The sequence below is a fragment of the Vicia villosa genome, unplaced genomic scaffold, assembly GCF_029867415.1.
Source record: "Vicia villosa cultivar HV-30 ecotype Madison, WI unplaced genomic scaffold, Vvil1.0 ctg.000733F_1_1, whole genome shotgun sequence".
NCBI lineage: Eukaryota > Viridiplantae > Streptophyta > Magnoliopsida > Fabales > Fabaceae > Vicia > Vicia villosa.
In genome coordinates, this window is record NW_026705329.1 from 86,093 (window position 1) to 107,879 (window position 21,787).

At 36.5% G+C, this 21,787-nt stretch overlaps 2 protein-coding genes across 2 annotated transcripts; one reads left to right on the forward strand and one right to left on the reverse strand.

The window, feature by feature from the left end:
* The first annotated feature begins 6,508 nt into the window (after positions 1-6,508).
* On the forward strand, positions 6,509-10,665 carry LOC131630785 (uncharacterized). The gene is made up of 4 exons (XM_058901527.1): positions 6,509-6,725; positions 8,001-8,863; positions 8,981-9,462; positions 9,535-10,665. Exons 1-4 carry the CDS (start codon positions 6,509-6,511, stop codon positions 10,376-10,378), a joined length of 2,406 nt encoding a protein of 801 aa, XP_058757510.1. The 3' UTR covers positions 10,379-10,665.
* A 213-nt stretch (positions 10,666-10,878) lies between these two features.
* Positions 10,879-11,848, reverse strand: LOC131630782 (uncharacterized). The gene is made up of 2 exons (XM_058901526.1): positions 11,359-11,848; positions 10,879-11,274 (listed from the first exon to the last, which is right to left on the reverse strand). The coding sequence occupies exons 1-2, from the start codon at positions 11,539-11,541 to the stop codon at positions 11,002-11,004; spliced, it is 456 nt and encodes a 151-aa protein (XP_058757509.1). The 5' UTR covers positions 11,542-11,848; the 3' UTR covers positions 10,879-11,001.
* Between the last annotated feature and the right edge of the window lie 9,939 nt (positions 11,849-21,787).

Here is a 21,787-nt window from a genome sequence, read left to right on the forward strand (position 1 = left end):
AATTGTTTATAGAATTAGAAGAGGTAACTCTTGTATAAAATATATGCAACTATTATTTTAATATATTGTGTAAAGACATTTTTTTATGCAATTTAATATAAACAGTGATGTTATGAATATTGGGGAGTCTAGAGAGCATCAGCCCCAGGCCCAGGCCCTGCCCCAACAAGACTAATGTTATCGGACATACAAGACTAAAAAACAATACATCTATATCTAAAATTTTAATATATATATATATATATGAATTTAATGATAGTACACTATCAGTGTAAAAAAGGATTACACATACATCCAATTAAAATATTTTAAAGTGTCAAGTCATAAAAATATTTTAAAATTTACAGTGTGACTTGACGCTTTACACGGTAATCATTGGTTGACAATGTAAAAATAATTTACACTATCAGTGCACCATCCATTTTCTCTCTCTCTCTCTCTCTATATATATATATATATAATATTAATTATAATTAATAGATCCATACAAAAAAATAAGGAAGAGGCCAGATCTCAACTCAAAGGAACTACCATTAATAAAATATCAAACTCACAACTACAAGTTTAAAGATTCACACGTTTATATTGACTAAGATACACAACAGAGTTCTCAGGCCACGCTGAAAAAGTTTAAGAGTTTATCATAGACTTACCAAGATATCATTTTCAAGTTAGAAAAATGCTCTTATCAACCACATTCATCACAGTAGCTAAGGAACTTAAGACACTATATAATTTTGGGACTTAAATCGACCACACTATCAAATGTCAAACCATATATAGACCACCCTAATCCAGAACATGGCTCCCAACGACCTAAATATCTGGAAAAAAAGAGAGTCAAAAGATCCCTGAGAAGAACTAAGCATCACTCCAACCACCTAAAAAATCATATACGATCTAGACAAAGCCACCTCACATGCCACAAATAAATGAAATACCAACTCAATCGTCCCTTTGCACAACGAACAAGAAAGATCTTAGATCCACTAGAATCCCCCTTTGAAATAGGATGTCTCGGGTAAGGACCGTATCTTAAAGCAGTTACCAAGAAAACACAACCACTTTAGAATGTGTCCAAAAATCTAATTTGAAAGAAAAAAAATAAGTCCACAGAATTAGTCTTGGGCTCTATAGGAACATCACATTTAAGAAGGGCCAAGTAAGTAGAGGCTACATATAAGATGTCGTCCTAAGAATGATGTCACCATCACCTATCAGAGGTTGCTGAAACGGTCACATATTGAATGATTAATAGAATATTCACAATCATTTCTTGTTGGTACACAAAAAAAGATTTCTCAACCTCAAATCTCAAGTCAAAATTCCATCCGTGTACACCGCAACTAGACTAACGGACCAACATTGATGATCGGAGATACTAAAAAGCCTAGGAAACCTGACTATAAGAGGGGTATGCCCAATCCAAGGATCCTCCTAGAAGGAGGTAAAGAGGTTAGATTCCACTTTCTTAATAAAGCTGACCACAAACCAATCAGATGAGTTATCAATTTTATAGCCAATGAGGTACACACTTTTCCACCAAGAAGGTACACGTGGAAGTTAGGTGATCAACCTCTTAAGTAGGATGTGGTACAAAGAACAACATATTTGGAAGATAAGACATCGTAGAGGCCAGATGCGCATGAGATAAGACATTGTCTCCATTTGGCCAGTAGAGCCAAATTAACCAAACAAAGATCCTTGACACCCATACCCGCTCTCGCCATAGGCTTATAAAGATCATGTCACTTCACCCAAGAGATCTTAGAACTCCCTTTGACCCCACCCTAGAGAAACCTACTTTGAATCCTAACAATCTTCTTCCAAACTTTAACAAACATATTGTTTACCGTGAAAATTGATAGACAAGCGCTGGTCTTTCAAAACAAAATGTTTTTAGGTTACTTACTGGATCGACTAGATTGATCTTAGGACATGTGCTTTTTACTTCAAATTTCGTTCTTTGAAATGAAGAACATTTCAACAATGTTCATAGTATTATCACAATGTTTGTTTTGATCTATATGATTCACTAAAATAATCTTACAAAACTTGTAAAGAATGTGCAATAAAGGTAAGTGAAAGTAAATTACCAGAGCTAAGTAAATTCTGAAATGTAAATTGAAAAATGAATAAAGATGGTGTTTTACACGTACATTTCTCCAAGACTTTTTCTCAACACACAGATACTTTGAGTTTATGTGAGATATTTGTACAAATGAATGAACACACTGAATCCTAACACTATGACTACTATATATAATAAATCAAATTAATCGTTTTCAACGGTCTTTCGCTCAGAACATGTCACGTTTCGCTCAGAACATGTCACGTTTCGCTCGGCATATCTTCCTTTCGTCCTGAAACTCCGCGCGTCCTTTAATAAAAATAGATAAGGACGAAAGTCAGTTATGCTTCATTTAAATTCAAACTTCGTCAAAAGCCACATCCTTATTCGTCAAACAAATATCACACTTAGCAAATCTTTCTAAGTCCATATCCAATATCTCCTTCTTACAAAGGGTGACTTCAACTGGATTTTAGAAAACATGCATCAGAAATGCAGACAAATATAGCAAATCTCTCTAAGTCCACGTCATTTTTTAGGGTGCAGCAGAAATTCCTAAAGAGGTACCTATTGAACAAATCATCAAACTTACTCCTTTGAGTAATAGTGATCATGTTACTCAACCGGCACTGCTGCATCTCGTCAGCCGAAATCTCCCAAAAGCTCTGACAAAGGTTCAATGGAAGATATTTTCAAACCCACTGGAGAACTCTCAATACAAGGCGTTGAAGTGCAGAATATCAAAAACACGTCTGAAGAGGGCTCTCCAAATATTATTGAGAAAAATGGTGAAAGCCCAGATGTCGAAGAAGAAGACGAAGAAAAGGTAGAGGAAGAAGCTGCATCCATGTTCAATTATGATGCAGACGGTGACATGGATGACATCGACGATGAGAATCTTGTTGATGATGGTGGCGAGAAAAGACCAACACCTGAACCAGTCAACACTGCAGTCGCCCCTGAGGGAAAAACTACTTCGACTTGTACTGTCGTAGGCCTATCTTCAGAGGAACTAGAGGCCTTAAAATGAAGCAAACTCCTAGAGTACTTAAAATCCATAATTAGTGCCATGGAGAGTTCTTTTGAGAATAGTGTTATCGTTTCGACAACATCAGGGGACAAAGCTTCAAGCAAGCCTGGTGATGCTCTTCTTCAAAAGATCAAAGAAAAAGCCTTCGATATCGATCTCTTTCTCTTCCTCGAAAGATATTTTTCTTCAAGCTTATTCCTTAGATATCTTTTAAACAAGGCGGGTGCTGGATACCTCTCCCGAAGTTTCTAAAACAATCATCGAATTAGGGTTGATGATTGATCAATTTGTTGTTGATCTAAATTGAATTAGGGACGCTTTGAAGGTGATCCTTGCTAAATCGGAGTCCCAGACTACTGAATGGAAATTGACAACGGAGTCTACTTCCAGAGTGACTGAATTAGAAAAGGGATGTAATCAAAATAGAAAAGAGATCGAAGCCTGTGACAAGAACATCTTGACTTGGGAAGCACATATCGAAGAGCTCCAGACTAAAATATCAAAGGCTAAAGAGCGCTAGGATGAGCTCCAACAATTTGACCAGAAGGCCCTGAGCCAAGAAGTCGGAGTTGGAATGAAACACGTAGAAAAGGCTCAGGCTTTAGGCCAAGAAGTTGATAAGCTCACTTCCCTCAAGTCTGTGTGTGAGAAACACTTAATACTCTAGAAGTCGAAGTACACAAGATGAATTTTTTGCTCCCTTTTTAAATTCTTCTTGGAATTTGTATTATTTTAAGCATTTATGTTTTACCCTTTTGTTATGATGAATTATTTCCCTTTGAGGCCTTTATGTAATTACTTAGCCATTTATTGCAAATTTTAATTTCCTTATTTACCATGTTGGCTTCGACTATTTTGTGCACACTACTCTTGTATTATTTTGATTTCTTGAAGTGTAGGCCTATATTTTTTCAAATATTTTCCATTCACCTTCAAGATTCTCTTATCTTCTCTTAACTCTTCGATTTCGTACATGCCATTAGAGAAAACTTGGATAATTTGGAAAAGGCCTTCCTATTTAGGGGACCATTTTCCCAACATTCTATCACTTCGGTCCATGGGCAGAAATCTATAGATAATATGGATGAATTCGATCACAACTTCCTGATCAACGTTCGCCAATCGTATCACTTCAACCTACTTAATGAAATAATCGATACCAACCAAAATATAACTTTGAATTTTTGACCATGATGGTCGAATTTCTCCAACTATATCTAAGGCCCGTCCTTTGAAAGGCCAAGGTTTAATAATGCAGTTTGCTTGCAAGACATGTTGTATACCTGCATGAATTTGGCATTCCTGACACCCTTTGGCGAACTCCACACAATCTTTAAGCATTATGGGCCAATACATTCCTTATCGAAATAGAAGCCATTTCATTTTATGACCTACTTAATGGGTCCCACATGCCCCATTATGGACAATAGAGAGGGCTAAATATGCCTCATATTCGCTAAGACGCTTAACCAGGACTCCCTCAGGCGTCTTTTTAAATAATTCACTACCCATAAGAATATAACTTTAAGCTCGATACCTGATTTTTCGTTCGACAGAAGTTGTTGGATTCTTCAAATATTCCACCATTGGCTTCCTCCAATCTTCGTCTGTTAAGTTATCTTTGATCCTATGACATGTGCTTTTTACGTAAAATTCCGTTCTTTGAAATGAAGAACATTTCGACAATGTTCATAATATTATCACAATGTTTGTTTTGATCTATATGATTCACTAAAATAATCTTATAAAACTTGTAAAGAAAGAGAAATAAAGGTAATTAATTGTAAATTGCAAGAAGTAAGTAAATTCTGGAAATATAAATTGAAAACTGAATAAAGATGGTGTTTTACACATACATTTCTCCAGGACTTTTTCTCAACACGCAGATACTTTAAGCTTATGTGAGATATTTCTACAAATGAATGAACACACTGAATCCTAACACTAATACTCCTATATATACTAAATTGAAGTAACTATTTTCAACGACCTTTCGCTCAGAACATGCCACGTTTTGCTCGACATGTCTTCCTTTTCCCCTGAAGCTTCACGCGTCCTTTGATAAAAACGGATAAGGAGGAAATTTAGTTATCCTTCATTCTAATTCAAACTTCGTCGAATGCCATATCCTTATTCGTTGAACAAATATCACACTTAGCAAATCTCTCTAAGTCCATATCCAATATATCTTTCTTACAAAGGGTGAATTCAACCGTATTTAAGCATAAGAGAGTATGAAAAATTGGATCAATATCCAGAATATGGTGAGTCGCGCTACAAGGTGAAAGACAACTGTGGTTATGACTATAACGATGTTAGCAAGAAGCGTCATGCTGCTAAAGTTTTATAGTAAATAATTCCAAGGTTCAAGAGACTTTTTTCTAATGCGAATGATACAAAGAATATTAGATGGCATGTAGATGAAAGAAAATGTGAAGATAATATTCGCCGTGTAGCCGATTCTTTGAAATGGAAAAAAATTGATCTGTTGTTTCTGGATTTTGGCCTTAAGCTAAGAAATATTAGGCTCACGCTTGCCACTGATGGAATGAACCCCTTTGGTAATTTTAGTACTAACTGTACTTGTCTCGGATGCACTATCATCATTAGAAATTCTTTCATTAAACCAACTTATAAAGTTCTTGTTATGCTCTTTTAATAACCACTTGTCACTCATTCAGGTATATTTTTCCATGATAAGTCTTTTGTGAGTAGATAAGTAAGGTTCAACTTCATCAACATTATTCAATATATACAAATGCGCTTGAAGAGCTATATCCGAAGACATTAAAATAACATTAAAATCTTAAGTACCTCTGCCTCCATATATATTAGCATGACGAGACTTTGAAATTCCTATAGACTTTGCTTCTGACAAATAGTTTAAACAGAATTCAACAACTTCTGTGACATACCTTTCATTGATCGAAGTTTCTAGTTGATGATGTACCTCCCACAAAAGTATTAAATCTTCAATTTATGGACTTAGATAAACATCTATGTCGTTTCCAAGTTGTTTTGGTCCAGAAATCATCATAGATAACATGGTATACTTGCGCTTGATGCACAGCCAAAGAGATAGGTTGTAAATAGTGGGAAGAAGGATATCATACTTGCCAAAATTTAATGTGGTAACTTGGAATGCATACGACATTAGTAATTTTTTATACAAAATCAAAATATGATCGTAGTACAATGCAAAATAGTGGGTTATGGTTGAGGCCAAATCCATGTACATAGTACTTTGGGATCATTGAAGAGATTTGGGAGATTGGTTATGTTTCATTCAAAATGTCTATATTTAAATGCAAGTGGGTTGACAATAACATTGGTGTACAAACTGATGAGTTAGGATTCACACGGGTTGTACCCTTGGCAAGGCAACTTATATGATGGAATCATTCATCATGGCTACCCAAACAAAACAAGTATTTTATGTGACTAACCCTTTTGACAAAAGATGGTTAATAGTTCTCCAAGGAAAACATGTTTCTAATAGTGATGAAAATCATTATTTAAGTTTTGATATTTCTTCAACTCCTTTTTACGCAACACAAATGCCTGATTCATATGAAGAAGTTGATAGAGATGATGTGCATGCTATTGGTAATGATCATGAAGAAGGCATATAGGAAAATTAACAAGTCAATATTTTTTATTGTTTATTCATCATTTACTGTATTTTATAATTTCTAAGGTTATTTCCTAACAAGTATTATTATTTGAAATTATAGATGTTTAAAGTCAAGACACCAAGAGACAAGACACATTCCTCGCGTTATAGATATTATTTGATGTAATGATATGTAAATTGTATGTTGTTTTGTACCATTTTGGTTTTGATGTAATATACAATTTTTGGTTCTTAATGCAATTTTTGGTTTATATGTAATACAATATTTTAGCCATTTTAGTTGTCAACTATATGTGTGGTTCACAAATAATTTGTGTTGTTGTTTCTGCTCTATTTACGATTCAAAAAATACAGGTTAAAAATTTAGAAATTCTGTAAAATCAAAAAATTATATTAAAAATAAATAAATCATTTCACTACAATCGGTTCTTTCAATCATGGTTATAAGTGCGGTATTCAGATTATATAAACCCCAAAATGACGTTGTTGGGTATCAAACTCATGACCTTAAATCATTTCACTACAATTATTTATTACAACTGTAGTGATATGTAGAACGCTTGCTAGCTTATTACCACAACCACTAGACATTGGTTGTAAATAGTCCACTTACAATCACACGCTACGTTATCAATGACCATCAACTGTGGTTATATCTCTTTCACAACCATTATAAAATATGTTATCCGTAATAGTGAAAATTGGAGGGAAAAAATAGAGGATAAAAAAAAATATAAACAATTATTGAATTATAAAAAGGCTAAATTACCTCTAGGGTCCTTTAACTTATTTAAATGTAACAACGTGGTCCTTTATGTTATTTTTGCTCCACAATAGTCCTTTAAGTTACCTAACGTCCTCAACGTTGGACTTGGTCAAATGTCATGTTAAAAAAAGATGATGTGTCCATTAAGTTGTTGATGTGTCCAGTCCTATGTGTCCGCTATTCTTTTATGTTTAAAATTAATTTTTTTACGTTGTAACTCTAAAATAGAAGGAAGGTGAAGATATTAGAAGGTCACGCAGAAGGTGAAGAAAGTAGAAGGTCAAGCAGAAGGCGAAGGTGCTCGTAGACGACGACGGAGCTGAAGGCGAAGGTGCTCGTACACAAGAGCATTGCTGAGGTATGTATCACATATTCTAAACTGATTGTTGCTGAATGTGTGTTTGTCGTTGATAATAACAATGTTAGGGTTTGATACTCATTAGGTTGTTGGGTGTGTGTGTTGTTGACGTTAGCAATGTTAGGGTTTGATAATCATTAGGTTGTTGGGTTTGTGTTGTTGATGTTCTTAGGTCAATCTGGACATGGGAAGAGTTCAAGGAAGCTGTAGCAAGTTATGCTGTTCACAATGGTAGGGATTTAAGATACCTGAAGAATGATAAGACTAGAGTCAGAGTGGGTTGCAAGGAAGGTTGTGGATGGGTGGCTTTGTGTTCTAAATTGCCACATGAGGATACTTGGCAGTTAAGAACATTAAATGATAATCACACTTGTAGTAGAGAGTATAATGTTAGGATGTTTAATACAAACTGGCTAGGGAAGAAGTTGTATTCAACAGTTAGAATTAACCCCAGTGTCAAACTGACTGCTATTTGTGACAAAGTACATGAAAAATGGAATGCTGGAATGAATAGGATGAAAGCTTACAGGGCAAGAAAGGCAGCATTAGATATGGTTGAAGGGTCTTTCAAGGAACAATATAGAAGACTTTATGACTATACACATGAGCTACTAAGATCTAACCCAAACAGCACCATTAAGATCAATGTCCAAGCAACTGATGTGAATCCTACTGAATTTGAACAACAACCAGAAGATTATGTTAGCAGGCCATTACTACCAAGCTTCCATAGACTTTATATGTGCCTTGAAGCTTGCAAGAAAAGTTTCCAAGTTTGTAGACCAATAATAGGAATAGATGGATGTTTTCTCAAGGGCAACTATGGTGGGCAGATTCTTGCAGCAGTTGGGAGAGACCCCAATGATCAAATGTTGCCCATTGCAATGGCTGTAGTTGAAGCTGAGACAAAAGATTCTTGGGCATGGTTTTTTGACCTGCTAGTTAGAGACTTGGGAGGACCAGAAGTATGTAAGAAATTCACTTTCATTTCAGATCAGCAGAAGGTAACATTATTGTCTTAACTTTTTTTGTTTTGTAACAATTCAATCCTTTGTCTTTTAAAAATGTAACAAATTAAATCCTATCTACTATGTAACACTGTTTGTTCATTACATGATTAGGGACTGTTACCTGCAATAGAGGAGTTATTGCCTGGAGTTGACCAGAGATTCTGTGTTAGACATCTATATAGCAACTTTAGAAAAAGGTTTCCAGGCAAGCAATTGAAGGAATTAATGTGGAGGGCAGCAAAGGCAACCTATCCCCAAGCATGGGAAAGGGAAATGAGGGAGATGAGAAAGGTTAATGAGGAAGCATACAAGCATTTGTTGAAGATTCCTCCTAGATTTTGGAGTAAATCACAATTCAAATATGCAACAAAAAGTGATGTTTTGGTTAACAATATGTCTGAAACTTTTAATAGTGTTATTATTGGACCAAGACAAAAGCCAATTGTAACAATGATGGAGGAGATCAGAGGGTACCTCATGGATAGATGGGCAACTAATAGAGCCAAAATTGAAGAGTATGATGAGTCTGTACTACCAAGAATTAAGAAAGTTCTAGAAAGAAGGCAGGAATTCTCAAGGTTTTTTATAGCAAGGTAATTCAAATGACACATCATAAATGACATTAATTCTGAAACACTATACTCATATAATCCTCTTTTTTCCAGGTTATCAGGCAACATGATTTATGAAGTGAGGCATACTAGTGTGACTGGGGAAAAATTCACAGTTGACCTCAATAAGTTTGAGTGCTCTTGTAGGAGTTGGATGCTGACTGGGATTCCATGCCACCATGCATTGTCTTGTATCCTCAATAGATCTGAAGATCCTACTGAGTACATTCCTTCCTGGTTTAGGAAGGAGACATACCAAGCTTGCTATGCACCTCTGATATATCCAACAAATGGGGAGAACTTGTGGGAATTGACACCATATCCTGACATTCTTCCTCCCCCATCTAGAAGGGCACCTGGGAGGCCAAAAAAGAGAAGAAATAGAGATGCTGATGAAAAGAGGAAGGATAGTACTACTGTTTCCAGAAAGGGCTTGCCAAATAAATGCTCAGCATGTGGTCTATCTGGACATAACAAATCATCATGTCCATCTGCACCAAGACAGTCCAGCAATGCAACCACTGCACAATCTCAAAGTACCACCACTGTCCCCACCCAAACTCCCACAACTGCCCAATCTCAAACACCCACAACTGCCCAATCTCAAAGTACCACCACTGTCCCCACCCAAACTCCCACAACTGCCCAGTCTCAACCTACAAATAGAGTTCAAAAAAAGCAGTCTCAAAATGTTACCATCCAAAGCCAACCAACAAGTAGAGTTCAAACAAGGCAATCAGCAGTGACCCAAAAACAAGGAGTTCAAACACGCCACTCAATCACAGTTGCTCAACTACTTGCCATGAGGAGGGCTAGACAAGGACAAGGACCAACAGCAGCATTTCAGCCACCAACAAGTCAGAGACCCAAGATGCCTTATAAAAGAAAATCCAAATAGGATGTAACCTTGTTTGGTGCTTTTAGGGATCTAATGTTTTGATTATTTTGGGATCTAATGTTTTGACTGGTTTTTCTGTTATGAAGTGTTTAATACCAGCTATCTAGTTAAGTACTATCCTATCTACTATGTAACCTTGATGTAAACTGGTTGAATTTCTTTTTGGGATCTAGTTAAGTACTCAGCTATCTACTATGTAATTCTGTTATGAAGTGTTTAATACCAACTGACAATGTTTTGGTTGATTGAATATGCAATGTTTTGGTTATTTATTGATTTACTATCTAATTCTGGTTTGTGTATAACATTGTTATAAACTGGTTTCTGTGTAACAATGTATATCAGTCATGTGTTAAATTGTAACAAACTGATCATTTATGATTTTAAATTGTAACAAACAGATCCTTTAAGTTTTTAAATTGTAACAACTATGTCTTACTGATTCTTATATTGTAACAACCAGATCTTCATTTGTACATTGCACTAAGTAGTAAATTGCAGTATCAAAACTGGAATATGCAACACAGATCAAGAAGATAGCATTAAACTCCAATTGTCATAAAATATTACATCAAGGGGCCAAAAACTACTTGTTACAACCATAACATTAACATTAACTATGATCACCACTCCTTAAACAACATACAAATCAACACTACAACAATCAAAACTAAACAGATTATGACATAAAATAGCATCTTCATCATCTTCAAAATGTTCTTCATGATATCCTTGTTGTAGTTGTCATCCCTCCTAAGCATCTTGAGTTGTAAATCCTTTTCGTCACATTTAAAACACCTTGATAATGCAGCGTGTTGTATCTCTTGTTTGCTTTCATCACTGTGTTGATTTTCATACCACAGAAAAAAATTGCAACCAGGATTATCATCTTCACTCTGTTAACAAAATCAACAAGATTAAACCCAACTCAGACACATAAGAATTAAATATCATATCCAACCTAATCACAACATACATACCTTAAAGTATCTGCATCCCCAAAATAGCTTCCCCAAGTTTCTTCCTTTCTTCTTAACTGATCTTATCGCTGCTTTGGATCCACACAAACATAACGGTTCAATTCCAGATTGAGACGCACTCGATATTAACGAAATTGAGTTCTCAGCTCTACGATTTGTTGCGCTGCTACCGAGTTGGGCCATTGACGGAGAGGAGAAAAAAATTAGGGTTCACGGTTTTGGGAATGAGATGGAATTGTAAACCCAGAAAGCTTAGGGTTCACGATTTGTAGGAATTTTTTCCCCAAATTAAATAAACAATATGATATATTCACAGTCAGCATAACTTAACGGACAGCTCAGCACCGTTAGTGACAAATCATCATTTTTGGGACGGAACCTTTGACCAAGGGCAACGTTGATAGTGTTAGGTAACTTAAAGGACTATTGTGGAGCAAAAATAACATAAAGGACCAAGTTGTTACATTTAAATAAGTTAAAGTACCCTAGAGGTAATTTAGCCTTATAAAAATAAACTTTTAATAGATTTATTTAGACTAAAATTTCTAACTAGACGAATTCTTTCATAGATTCTTAATAAATTTATCATGTGTTCCTACAGTTTTTTGTCCTTTTAAGTTAACTGATGTTAGAACTTAGAATTATTTAGTTGGCGAAAAATGAAGGGTTTGAATGTGGAGAGAGAGAAAGAATTATTGAGGGTGAGAAATATAATTAACATTGATGATAATACCTCTCACATATTTAAACAAGAAAATTTCTTTAGCCACCTCCCTATGGGGGTCACCCCCAGCGAAAATCCCAAAATACCCCTGCTTCGGAAATGAACTTCCGAAGCGCTTTTTTTTTTAAAAAAAATTTCCATAATTCGGAAGTGCATCTCCGAAAACACCTCATGGGGGTGTCTTCGGAGATGAACTTCCGAAAACACCTCATGGGGGGTGAATTCGGAAGTTCATTTCCGAATTATGCAGAAACTGTGTTTTTTTTATGTTTTATCTAAAACAGTCTCACATTTTAATTAAACGTAAACGCCAAATAAAATAAGCAATAGATAAACTGAAAATACTAATATGATAAATAAAAAAAATACTAATCCGATGAAAATAATATATACAAACCGAAACAAATAAAAATAGTGTGCTAAAGATACAATCCGAAAACAAAAAATAAATAAACCCGGCCACTACTGGGTGTGCCTAACCCTCTCACCCTGGGCTCTCCTCTGCCGCCTGTACCCCGCTGCACGGCCTGCATCAGTGACGATCATCTCCATCACGACGACTGCATCTGGACCGCCCTGTTGAACGACACCTCGATCCAACGCGTCCCGCCCAAGCATCTCTATCCGCTGGCAGATCGGCAGGAGATCAATGGCGTGGTCATCCTCGGCCTGCTGGTTCTCCAGGATCTCCTCATGTGCTGGCCTAGGAGCGGCGGGAACGTCGGGTCTCAGCAGAGGATGGGACACCCGGTAGAACCATGTGACGTACCCCTCCTCACTGTGTCAGTCCTGTGTGACCCGAGTGAGACGGTACTCCTGCGGTACCACATGATGCTGCCAGTCCTCCTATATGGCAGTGAGCTGCACTCGGGTCACTGTGTCGGGAGCTGCCTCAAAGGGTGACCTGGGTATCCGCTGCACGAATCCGAACTGACGCATGCACCGCTCAGGGAGATACCGGACCATGATGCCGGTCCCGCATGCCAACCAGCCTGAATATAGAGCAATGCCGTCAAAGGGGACAATCTGAGCGTAGTCGACGAACGGCCTCCAGGTGACGTCGTCGTGCATCGTGCGGTCCAAGTACAGACGGTATGGTCCCACCGCATTGTTCCCCCTCTGGAGAGCGTATCTGGCGTCCACGTACGCAGGATCGATGTGAAAGCCGTGGATGCGGGAGAAGTAGGAGATGATCCAGCTCTGAAACAGAAACACGATAATGTATTAAAAATAAATACGAAACATAAATAAATAAATAAATACGATAATGTATTAAAATAAAACGTACCGTAAGCAGTGTGCAGGATCCGACCAACTGCCTCGTCCTCCAGTTGGAGGCCTCATTCAGCTTCTGGTAGAGATATGCCAGAGTAGCTGCCCCCCAGTTCCACTGGTGAACGGTATCCAGGTCCATGAAGTAGCGGAGGTAGGTCACGTCGACGTACCTGGCACTCTTATCCACAAAGCATGCAGCACCTACCACATGCATGTACCAGCACCGGAGAGCGCAGCCGCGGTGATACTCTGTGAATAGCTCGTCACCCTCACCCTCAGCCTCGGCAGCCGCGTCCAGGTGGTGCTCAAAATAAGTGCTCAGTGTGGTGAACCGGACATGAGGCCCAGATGTCGTGACGCACTCAAAGTGAGCAACCTCGTGCTCCATGCCCAAATAGAGCGTCATCCACTCAATGGCCTCGACCCTCTGGATCCGGGAGTGGTGCAACAGTGGCCCCCTAATAGGCAGGTGGAGAAGACACTGCACGTCGTGAATGGTGATCGTCATCTCCCCAACCGGCAGGTGGAAAGAGGACGTCTCTTTGTGCCAGCGCTCCACAAATGCCCCCTGCATGTCGGTGCTGATGGTGGTGTAACCCGTCATGCAGAGCCCGCAAAGCCCTGAACCTCGCACATGGTCGTTAAACCACTCAGCTGTTGGTTTAAACAGACTAAATATCTTCCGAGCGTGGTTCACCATTTTCAACGGCTCTCGCTCCTGTTGACAAAAAAAACAAATAAACGACATATATTAAATAAGCGACATATATTAAATAAGCGACAAATAAACGGTTAAACTATAAAAAATGGTGACAATTAAACGGTTAAATTAAAAAAAATACCTCTCCCTCCCAGATCCGCCGAGCGACGTGATCGTGGTAGTGAATCAGCACAGAGGTGTCAAAGGGCCCTCCCGGATAGCTGTCCTCCTGCTCATCCTCCTCCCCGGCTGGAGGGTCAACATCCGGTACCCCCTCCGGCTCGTGGTAAGTCACTGCCGCCACCTCCTCCTCCTCCTCCTCCTCCTCTCGCTGGCGGGAAGAAGATGCCCGAGCCAGCCGACTCCTAGATCCTGAACCAGATGTACCCTCTCCCACGTCCACGGGAACTCGCACACGGCGTCCCCGGCCCTGCCCCCGTCCCTGGGTCGACGCCAGCTGCGCCGCCGCCCGCTCGCGTCTAGCCGACGCAGTCTGGGACTCTCTCCCCTGTCTGATGCGTGCTGGTTGGTTGCTTGACATGTTCCTGTAAACAATCGAAATCGATTAATATGCGAGGCAAATGAAAAACAAAAAAAAATGAACTTCTGGTACAGTTCGGAAGTTCATTTCCGAAAACTGGGATGGAGGTGTTTTCGGAAATGAACTTCCGAAACACCCCTGCGCAGACCTTCAATACAGCCTCCAATGGCAGACCCAAAAAACCTAAACCAAAACTACTTTTATGCCTACTAAACATCCTAATATCAGTACTAACCTATCTTAATGTGATTTTTTCAATTTCTAAACACCCTATTAGAGTTGAAAAAACAATGATTAACAATGATAAACTTACCAATTAGTGTTTGATGATGAGTTTGGTTGAGTTTGGAAGAAGAGTTTGGCTACTTCACACTTGCTTTTGCAGATTTTTTGCAGAGAGTTTGAGTTTGGAAGTGTTTGATGATGATTAGGGTAAATGATTAGGGGGAGGGGGGCTGTTTTGCTTAATCTGCAAAACGCGCATTATTTCGGAAGTTCATTTCCGAAATGCTGTTTTCGGAAATGAACTTCCGAAATAAGACAATTTTTTCAAAAAAAAAGGCGCTTTCGGAGATGCATCTCCGAAAACACCTTTTTCTTGCATTTCGGAAATGCATTTCCGAAGTTAGGGGTAGTTTGGATTTTTCACCAGAGGTGACCAAGAAGACATGGGGGTTGATAAAGAAATTTTCTTAAACAATTACAAGTGGATTGAGACACAAGTCACAAATCAAATATCTAAAAAAACTAAATTTGCGTACCTATAATCTATTAAACAAAACTTGTAAAAGATTACCGCTGCTAAAAACTCTATACTCGTAACTGGTTAGTACGGATGGATAATCTATTACATTAATACCAAAATCACTTTTTTTTTTATTTGATTTTTTCATATAGTTGTAACCAATTACACCTCCATAATAATAATTACAGCACTTAAAATATCAATTTTCACTCAACAAGTTAGACTAGTTCAGCCGCATACAAAGATGCATCAGAATTAATTTCTCAATTTTTTTTACCTACCAAATGAAATGTCACCAACCTAAGAATCAAAATTAGGTACTCTTTCCTAAAGGTTGGCGTGTAATTTATATGCTCGAACAAATAAGAAAATTAATATTTTTACAACTAAAATTCAGAACAAAAAACAAACCTAATATTTAACAGATATATTAAATTATTTATTTGAACCTTTCATGAAAGTACAAGTGCTAGGTTTTTCTTTTAAAATACAATATGTAAATTAATTATAACTTTTTTTATAATATTAAACAAGAAATTATTTTTTATTAAACATATTTAATTATTTAATTGAAAATAAATAAATTATTAAGTAATACATATTATATATGCATATAACAGAGACGTTTATTCCAGTATATATTCTATTGAACTAATAACATTCTTTTGAAAAGGGCATAATAGATAGATAAATATAAGAAGAAAGTGATGACCCAAAAAACTGCCATGTGCACTTGCTTGTGGACTACAGCGACACCATGCCAACTTCGTTGCCAAAAAAGTTATAGAAACAATACAAACATATCATTTTCAGGATTTCCTTTTTGAATTTAATTAGAATGTGGTTTTACTAAAAAGATATTTTATAAGTTAAATAAAAAATGAAATAAGTGAAGAAAAAAATCAGAGTATTTATATATATTATATGAAAGCCGACATGTAACTCAATGATTGATCTAAATAAAAACATTATAACTATAAATTGCTGTGAAACACTCGAGTGTATCAAGTTTAGTATGGTCCCAGAAATAGATGAAGTAAAGAGACAGCTCCTTTAGAAGATTTAAAATGAAGTTAGAGTTAAATTCTTTGGATATCAATTAGCAAGTATATTTTCTTTTATAACAAATGCATTAATATGAGTATACGTAAAATTCATTACAAATTAACAAAAGTTAAATTTAAATACAAATAGGTATTCAATATCACACATAATATTACTGAATTTGATGAATAAATATAAATATTGGAGAACCCGTGACTCTATTAATAGATTATGATATTATATTAAAGTTTGTTGGCTTTCAAATGTGAAAATCGTTAATTTTACATCGACTATAATAAAGAAAATATTTAGTTTATAAGAGATGTGACACATACTCGTGTTGTCTAAAGTTTTGGATGAATATATATATATATATATATATATATATATATATATATATATATATATATATATATATATATATATATATATGATGTCAAAGTCTCTTGAACCTTAAACGTAGCTCATTGACACTTCTAGACAGTTTTCGGACTCCCCTAACAAAATTAAAATTTGATCCAATTCATTCTTACATGTACAAAATTAAAAAGTGAAAGGTATCGTTTTTTAATGCTTTACATACTCTAACTAATCTGAGACTAAGATTTTTTAAATAATATATAATAAATAGGCATGACAACGAAATTGCCCCCAAAACCTAATAAGGTGAAGGTAGAAGACACCTTAATATAATATTAAATTTACATTATGTTACGTGAAAAAGACTCGAATTTAATATATTTTGGATTGCAAACACCCGTGTGAAATGCAAATAAGTACATACGTAAAAGCCACGATAATTTGCTAATCAAGAGATTCAAGAAATCAAACTCCTGCTGCTTCACATGTTGTTATCTTTATCCCTTTGATAGTACCATTTTTTTCCAACAATTGGGGCAATCCTTGAATGCATGAAGAGTCATCTCCCACTTTAGCATTTGGACCTTTATACTTTTCATTTTCATTACTAGATCAATTTTATTTCTAAAAAGAACCAAAAAAAAAAACTATTTTAATTCATTAAAAGTATAATATGAGACATAGCTAATGCTTAACTTTTGAACTAATGTCTACAAGTCAACATAAAAAATAAATTCTTAAAGTTTCATAGTATTTTTTAACAGATTAAAATAAATATTTATTTTTGTTTTTAATTAAAAATTAGACAAAAGGCAATAAAAATTTATTAGAATTTGGAATCACAATGTCGGTGAAAATAGAATAATTAAATGTGGAGAGTAAGGGGGAGAGAAAGAGAATTAGAGAGAATATAATTGAAGGTGAAAATATGCATTAACATCCACTTATAATACCTTCAAGGTATATATATACAATTACAAGTGGATTGGAATACAAGTAACAAATTATCTCAACTGAGAATCTGAAAACTAACTGTATGTAATCGGTTATATAAAACCTGTAACTAATTACAGTTGTTTCAACAAAACTAAAACTCGCAGTAACCGGTTACACCTTTGACATAATCACTTTTTTCCAACTTATTTGACTTTTCTTCATAGATGTAACTGGTTACACCCTCGTAGTAACCAGTTACATCACTTGAATTATTGAATTTTCTCTTAACACACCACCTTAATTCAAGTGTTCCAAGTTTCCATATCCATGTTCATCTTCAATCTCTTGGTAAACAAATCAGTCACTTGGTTTTCACTTCTACAATATCCTAATCTCAACATTCCTTCACTAACAAGTTCTCTCAAATAGTGAAACCTCGTCTCAATATGCTTGCTCCTCCCATATGAAATTTGGATCTTAGCAAGGTTTATAGAGAAAACGTTACCAACAATGAGCGTTACAGCGTTTCCCTCTTCGCTGCTCAGCTCCTTCAATAGATTCATTAACCACACGGCTTGGCACACACACAACAAAGCGACGATGTACTCAACCTCACAAGATGAGAGTGCTACTACTAATTCCTTCTTCGAACACCATGAGATTAGTGTTTCATCGAACATAAATATGTATCAAGTCGTGGACTTTCTATCATCTTTATCTTCGAACGAATTGGAGTCGGCATAACCGAGCAAATTGCATTTTTTTTACCTATTTCTGCCGCGGGAAAGAGAATTTCACATCCAATAGATCCTTTGAAGTATCTTAGAATAATCTTGACTGTTCTCAAGTGAGACGCCTTTGATTTCTCCATGAATCTATTCACAGTATTGACATTAAACGCCAAATTCAGTCGCGTATTGCACAAGTAATGCACGGGTCCAATCAGCCTTCCATACTGAGTTGGATTAACATCTTGCTCATTCTTATTCTTCCACAATTGTAGCCTTGGTTCATGCAGTGTAATGGCAGCATTACAGTGCTCCATTTCAAACTTCTTCAAAATCTCAAGCGCATACCTTTTTTGGTGCATGAGCAGTCTCTGCTTAGACTTGTGAAACTCAATACCAAGGAAGTATGTCATGAGGCCAAGGTAGGTCATCTCAAACTCCTTCATAATCTCACTCGTGAACTTAGAAATTCACTTTTCATCGCTGTCAGTAATCAACAAATCGTCTACATATAGACAAAGGATTATCACTTCTTCACTTGTATCCTTTTTCACATACGTACTATATTCTGATACACGCTTCTTGAAGCCAATCTCCTTTAAGAAACTATTTATTCTCTTGTTCCAAGCTCTTGGAGCTTGTTTCAAACCGTAAAACACATTCTTCAATTTGTAGAACTTTGACTCTTGGTTTCTTACAACAAAACTAGGGGTTGTTCTACCTAAACTTCCTCTTCAAGCCGTCCATTCAAAAGCACAGATTTAACATCCATTTGATACATGGACCAATTGTTGTTATTCACAATACCAACAACTAGCCTAATGTTTCAATTATAGCAACTGGTGCAAATACCTCTTCAAATTCTATGCCATCTCTTTGCAAAAATCCGTTTGCAACTAATCAAGCTTTATGCTTGATCATTTCACCCTTGAGATTTGCGTTCACTTTGAATACACATCTTACACCAATTGGCTAATTTCCTTTCGATTGATCAACTAACTCTTGAGTCTTGTTCTTCTTAATAGACTCAAGCTCCTTCTTCATAGCACAAATTCATTTAGGATTACTCAAGGCTTCTTCCTTTTTAACGGGTTTAGATTCAGCCATAAGTACAAAATAGACGAAATCACCATCATCATTAACTTCGATGTCTCAGAACAACTCACAATCTTGGAGTCTTGGACGCAAACCTCTTTGCCTTGTTGATCTTCTTACAATCCCTTCAATGTAGACTTCAACAGGGGCGTTTCTGCATTCTCAAACTCTTCATAAACCGAATTTTTACTGTTGTAACCGGTTATAGCTTTTTGGTAACCAGTTCCAAGCTGCTGCTCCTCCTTTATTTCGTCGAAAATGACGGCTCGGCTGATCAGGGTTCTTCTATTTGCTGTATCATACAAATTGTAACCTCCAGTGGAGTGATAGCCTACAAGTATCATCAATTATCCCCTATCATCCATCTTCTTTCTAAGTTGCCACAGAACATGTCGATACGCTACGAAACTGAAATCTCTTAAGTGATTCAGATTCGATTTGAATTCAGACCATGCTTTCTCCACTGTTATCTTCTCAAGCTTCTTTGTTGGACACTTATTTAACAAATAGGCAGTTATGGACATTGTTTCTCCCCTTAACTCTATCGAAAAGTTCTTCCCTTTTAACATGCTTCTCACCATGTTCATAATTGATCGATTCTTCCTTTTGACAACACCGTTTTCTGTGGCGTATAGGGTGGTACTACCTCATGTACTATCCCCTCTTGATCACAAAACCTCCCAAAATCGTTTGAGACATATTCGCCTCCATCATCCATTTTGAGAACTTTGAGCTTGCGACCTTTTTTCTTCTCAACCATGGACTTGAACTTCTTAAACGCTTTGAATGCCTCATCTTTTCTCTTGATTAGGCATATCCATAGCTTTCTACTATAATCATCAATAAATATGACAAAATATCTATTACCACAAATCGAATAAACTTGCATCGGTTCACGCATATTGGAATACACCACCTCAAGGTGATGCTTGGTTCTACAACCTACTTCCTTGCTGAATTTAACCTTATGTTGCTTAGATTGCACACATTCTTCACAAATTTCAACCGGTATGTTGATCAATGGTAACCCTGTTACCATTATGTCCTTTTGCAATGTATTAAGATTTGAGAAATTGAGATTACCAAGACGATAGTGCCATATCCACTATTATCGACTAATTGTTGTAGCAAGACACCTATGCTCCATAACCTTTAACTCAACCTTGAAAGATCTATTGACATCCATAGGAGCTTTAAGGATCAAAACCCCGTTTGCATCCATAACGCATTGCACCTTGTTCTCCACATGAATCTTGTAACCCTTCTCAAGCAATTGAACAATACTTAGAATATTACACTTGATTTCAGGAATATACAATACATCCTTTATCTAAGAATATTTACCATCCTTTCTCTCGATCGATACATCATTGATCCCTTCCACCGTTAGAGTGATGTCATCCACGAACTTGACTTTGTTCTTCATGGCACGGTTGATTTTAACAAACCAATCTTTCCTTCCCGTCATATGCGTAAAACATCTGGAGTCCAAATACTATTCCTCGTTACACGGAATTGCTTCTCTCACTGTCATCATTACATTTTCAAAATGTGTGACTATGATTCGACTTAAGTGAAAGCACATGATTCGAATCATAAGTGAAAAGACCAAGGGAAAATGCGCTTGTCAAGACTGATTTGAATAACACCCTCTTTATGATTCGAATTAAGGCTATTTTTTTAAAAAAATATTGTGATCTTGATTCGACTCATGCCTTACACATGATTCAAATCAAAGCCTAAAAATCTCATTTATCTTACGCGTGACTTTTGGTTTTCCTCTCCTAGACACTTTATTTTATTAAAATATTTTTCACACCAAAATCAATTCATTTCATCTCATATATCTCATCCCATTTTCAAAGTCCATATCACATCATAATCCATCGCATTTCATCATATATCATCTTAATCATCTCTACCCATTTTTCTTCTCCAAACCCATGATTCTCATCATGAGTTCAAATCAACAAGTGAAGCTTTTAGAGAAGCATAAAGATAAAAGAAAAGAGTCATCATCTGATCCTTTCCCTCCTATTCCTAAGAATTAAATATCCAAAGTTCAAGCAAGCAAGGATACTTCTAATGCATGGTTGCCTGATTCTCATAGTAGAAATTTAAATGGTAGCAAAAATCAAGTGTTCAAGCACCTGATCAAAGTAAAGATTTATCTTTCTGCTACCAAAAGGTCAATCATCTAATTCCTGATGGAAAACTCAAGAGGTATATGAAAGAATCTAGACAAGTCTGTTGATGATGAAGATTTTGTGGACAAGTCTGC